Source organism: Cyprinodon variegatus, unplaced genomic scaffold (genome assembly GCF_000732505.1).
Source record: "Cyprinodon variegatus isolate N-32 unplaced genomic scaffold, C_variegatus-1.0 Scaffold522, whole genome shotgun sequence".
NCBI classification, from domain to species: Eukaryota; Metazoa; Chordata; class Actinopteri; order Cyprinodontiformes; family Cyprinodontidae; genus Cyprinodon; species Cyprinodon variegatus.
Genome location: NW_015150975.1, coordinates 203,287 through 208,490, shown reverse-complemented (window position 1 = coordinate 208,490; position 5,204 = coordinate 203,287). Strand labels below are relative to the sequence as shown.

At 35.3% G+C, this 5,204-nt stretch overlaps 1 protein-coding gene across 1 annotated transcript in view; it reads right to left on the bottom strand.

Moving 5' to 3' along the window:
• The window catches only part of vwa5b1 (von Willebrand factor A domain containing 5B1), a 70,551-nt gene that overhangs the window by 52,752 nt on the left and 12,595 nt on the right, over positions 1-5,204 (bottom strand). Inside the window, exons 4-5 of the mRNA XM_015391036.1 lie at positions 4,523-4,748; positions 2,749-2,903 (exon numbers count right to left, since the gene is read on the bottom strand). Coding sequence (XP_015246522.1) covers positions 2,749-2,903; positions 4,523-4,748 — 381 coding nt within the window. The remainder of the gene's footprint in view (positions 1-2,748; positions 2,904-4,522; positions 4,749-5,204) is intronic.

The window sequence follows — 5,204 nt, the reverse complement described above, 5'->3', positions numbered from 1 at the left end:
ATAGACATGATCCCTTCCAGATATCACCAAACCCCCCACCCCATCACAGAGGAACGAGGGACCTACCCGCTCCAGCCGGTGAACAATACCTCCTCAACAACCGACTCTTAACAATCATAGACAGGTTTCAGGTATTACAGGCTAATAATTGAACCAAACGACCCATTCATCGGTTACCATTTGTATGTTTCCAAGCGATACAAGGCTTTATCTATATAGGACTCAAACTCACTGCAGATCCAGACATTTGAATTGAGAAAGCTTCCTGGAGAGGTGGCGAAACGTCTTCAAATCTTGGAAACTAAGTCCAGTGGACATTTTTTGAATTTTTATGGAACATTAGGGGATTTCGGAGTTGTGATGTAGGATACAAAGTTGCATCCTATGTCACAATGCAAGTTTGTCCTGCGCCTAGAGGGTCGCCAGTGTGAACCCCAGCTCTGTTGTTGTGTCCTTGGGCAAGTCACGTGACTTTGTGAAGTGTTGTTTGTTTCCATAAGGCCTGGTAGCACCTGTTTACAGAAGTTTTGCTTCCATAAGCATGCCCCAGGGCAGCTGTGGCTACAGTGTGTCAGATAGTATGGAATTAATTACCACTGTTATGCTGATGATACTCTGCTAATTGCTAACACTAGTGTGTGGTGTTAACTGTTGACACTATACCCTAGTTTTAGAATAATTCAACCCTGATAAGTGTTGAATTTAAACTATCAAGGGTATTGTTCCAAATCCCCTGTTTAACACTTTTAACTAGAGTAGTGTGGAGCAGTATAGATACTTGGTAATAATAATGGTTGATAATAATAATATTTTAACTTTATTGTTCTCACATAAATTTACCTCTGCATTTAACCCATCCCCTTGGGGAGCAGTCGCCTACCAAAAGTAAAGTGAGTAAAGAGTAAAGTGTTAAATTTATTTCCCTGGATGTTGAATTAACACTTAGGAATTTGCTGTGCAGGTAAATTTATATATAAAGAGTAGGCAAGGTATACAACCAACAATTTGGAATTCAGATAAAATGCTATAGAAATTTAATCAATCTAACTTATGTCTAAAGCTGTAGAGTTACAGTGAAGCCACATAGACATTAACTACAGTCATTATTGTGATAAAGTGTGTGGTATTTGTGAAATTAGCATAGGACTACCTATAAAACACTGAAAAAAATAATGAAACCATTTTTTGTGTCTACTTAATCATATTTAGTTACTTTAACAAAATTGTTATACCATGTTTGTCCTACCATGTTAACATGAAAAAAAATCTGTTAAAGTAACTAAATATGATGAACTAGATACCAAAAATGGTTGCATTATTTTTTTCAGTGATTGTAATGATTCTCTGCATAAATAGATTATATTATTTTCACCAATGCTTTTAAAGCTCAGTCACACCAGACTAAGGGCACATCTGGTGAAGATTCTCAGTCATCCAGGTCATTGTCGTTCCAAACAAAAAGAATGTTAAAAACAATCCACTGGACTTTGTTTTATTTCCTGGATGGGAAGCGAAACATCTTCAAACTTGGAAACAAAGTGGGTTGTTTTTATCTTTCTTTTTTTTTTTTTTGGTAAAGCCACATCACAGAATAACAAATCAGCCAGAATGCAGATAATCAACAGAATAGCACAACAAACTTGCCTTGAGAAGTATCTTTAAATACAAATATAATTTGCACTGTGGCCCCTATGAAATAGTGCTCCAGGTAGGGGTGAAGTACACACCACTCCAAATTGCATGTATGAGGCTGAGAGAAATGTACAACTCTTTAACTTTCAGTTTAAACAGTGTTTGCCATGCTGTTTAAGGGAATCCCCGAGATTGAGTTAATTAATGAGGACGAAAAAAGGAGCAGAGTGTTTTAACTATAGCTGGTAGATTTAAAGACGCAAGCTTCAGGGTTCAGATCCACAGTGATCAGTTTGGATTTGGTGGCATGATTGCCTCTGGTTGCACTTCTCGAGAGAAGGATTTGGCTTTGCATTTGTTCACAAAACCTAACCGCTGGATTTTGTCTTGCAGCATATAAGAAGAGTTAAATCGCTGATATCTTTTTCTATGCAGTAACTGATGGCAGATGTGGAGAAATCTGGCATATCTAAAAAAAAAAAAAGTTACAGAGATTATAAGAAAGCTTCTTTGTATCTGCAGAAATGTCCTGAAATTAGGGTGAAAGAAAACTTGTTTTCTCACTAAATTTGCACCAGAAAAACGATCTAGAAATAACTAAAAACATTCTTGAATTAAGTGTATTTAACTTTAAATTGAGTACCGGTAGGTAATTGAGATAGCCAATGGAATGAGTATTTTTACTCTTAAAATAAGATATTAAGATAAAATCTACTTGAAATAAGACAATGCAATTGTGTTTTCTTATTTTAATTCTAAATTGTCTTGTTCCATTGGCAAAATGTCTCTTTTACCTCCTCAATCCAAGAAAATTTGCACTTATTTTAAGAAAATTATAACTCATCTAGATTATAATTTTTTTTCCAGTGTGGGTTTCTAATTTTGCTACAAAGCAGGGACATAGAAGCCGTTTTGGTGATGGTAGAGAACACAGGGTAATCTTTAACTAGTGTGACAGATTAAAATCTTTTAATACAATTTATTCTACATTCAAGCTGCTAATTTCAGACAAACTATACATATATTTCTATATTGTGGTAGTTTTGTTTCACAGATTTTAAAGCCTCCAATAACAGCATATCATATACATTAACACAGGGAGTTAAATCTTCTTACCTGCGAGGAGATACGGAGCCCGGATCTCCAGCTGGAAGTTAAATTCATAGTCCATGGAGTTTATGGCCTCATCCTCCAGCAGCACTGCTAGCCACAGCGGAGAGGTGTTTGGATTATGATCATGAGGGCTTGAAGCACAAGTGGGTTTTTCACGCCTAAAAATAGAATTTGTTTTATAATTTTGACAGTGAGCATCATATAATTTTATTCAAAAATACAGTGTCTTACAATAGTATTTTATTTTAGTAACTCAGTTTACTTAGTGAAATACTTTTTCATTAATCGCACACAGACTGATGTTGTCATATAATAATTAGACCAATAACAGCATTGTGAAACCATTAAGCCCGGCGGCTCCGGTACAGGGCCCAACTAACACCTGCTCACATTTATCTGTTTATAGAAATGGCCAAAACATGTTCACATGGTGTTTCATCCACACAGCTTTCAAATAGGGCTTTAAAATTTCTAAAACATGTTTCAAAATATTTTTTTCATTAATGCCTTTTGTTTTATAGCAGTGTAAAAAAATAAAATGAGGGTTAAAATTTCACCTGAAATGTGTGACTCTGCAGGAGTAATGCAACAGCAGGTATTCATTTTTAGCCACACCCCCTAACGGCCGACATCATTGGAAACTAGAGGCTAACACCTTTCAACACTGCAAAAAATGTAAATTAAAATTCCTTTTTTTTTCCTTAAAATTAGTGCATTTTTTCATGAATTAAGGAGGTAAGTCAGACACTTTGCCAATGGAATGAGAGAATTTACATTTAAAATAAGAAAAAATAATTATATTGTCTTATTACATCTGGATATTATCTAATTATCTTATTTTAAGAGTAAAAATATGCATTCCATTGGCAAATCATCTTATTTACCTGCTAAAATTAAGGGTAAACACACTTAATTTAATACATTTTTACTCATTTTAGATAGTTTTTGCAGTGAAGGATGGGTCAGAGGTATTCGTGCAACCATTTCAGGTAATGCAACTGGAATGCCTTACATAAGCTCGCTCTTTTTATCCTTATTTTCTATTCAGTTTGGTGATATTATTGGTCAATTTCGATTGAACAATGGCTAAATCTTAAGAGCAAAGGCTTTGCCTTATGCAGAAGGTCTCCAATAATGTAAATCAGCATATTTGTCTGACCAGATACCATTTTATGTGTGGAAGAATGAATTCACTGCCTGCAAAAATCTTATGTGGAACAAACATGCTTTAGCTTATTCAGTCCAGATTTGCTTGAGTTATAGTCAAGATGTGGCTCAATAAATTCCGAGGGTTCATCCAGAGTTTAAAATGGGGTTTCATGGTTTTTGCAGTGTTTATTTTGGAAAAACAAAAATTGGCGAGTTCAAATATTTTTAATTTTTTCTTTGTTTAATCACCTATAAACCAGACATGGTGACATTTAAAACAGTGTTTCCACCTTAAAAATATTCCTCATGCCTTTCTGTCATAAAAATACAAACAATTGCATTTCCAGTTTATAGTTTGGGAGCTGTACTTGCTTTAATTCACATATGTAATTTCCAGCAGAATTTGTTCCTAAGACTCTCTGGGCTTAAGGGGTGCAGAAATGTGGGCTTAAAGAAAAGTATGTTTAATACATGCTTAATAGTTGCTATTTTCAAAAGTTGCTTTAAATCTGACAAATTAGCGGCATTAGAAGGCAGATTCTAATTTACTTATTACAACTGTCGAAAAGGGAAGTGTGGATTTCTATAAATTTAAGCTCAACACAAATTTTTCATGTTGATTTCTTACGTTCTAGAAAAGTTTGGAGACAACCCCTGCTCCTCGTTGATGGTCCTTTGCACCCGAGGTGTGCAAACTGGTGGGGATGAGACCCTGATGCCCCCGCTGGGCAGGGTGGTGAGCTCAGAGGATGTGCTGACCAGGATGTGAACGGTCTCCATCGGAGGGATAATTCCAAGATTAACCACAAGCACAGTCCTCTCAAAATCCTCATCCAGCAGTATGTTTCCTGTAACTGCAGGGCAGAATATTTTTAGTATTATTTGGTGACGTAAAATTCTCCTAAAGTAACTTTCAACAATGTGTTATTTGGTCAGTTCTTCAAAACATTTAAAACAGATTTATTTTTTTATTTTTAAGACCAATAAACAAAATGTGCCCATTAAAGCTTTTAGCAAATTGGTATTTAATGACATGCCTAATGCTTCAAAATAGTTACTGGATGAATTTTTAGAAACCCTTCGGGGCTGCATTGTCAATGATGCTTGCAATTCTAGGCCTCCTCTCAAAATTAATCCAATATTTGCCATTTAGATCCTTTGTAATAATGTAATTACGGACAGAAAAAAAAAGAATTGTGATTGTCAATATTTTTCTCAGTAAATTGATTCAGGATTGTGTATATTAGGCAGTGTTGTAGTACTCTAGATCGGTTTTTTTATGGCATTTGGTCTCGGTCTTGTCTCGGTCT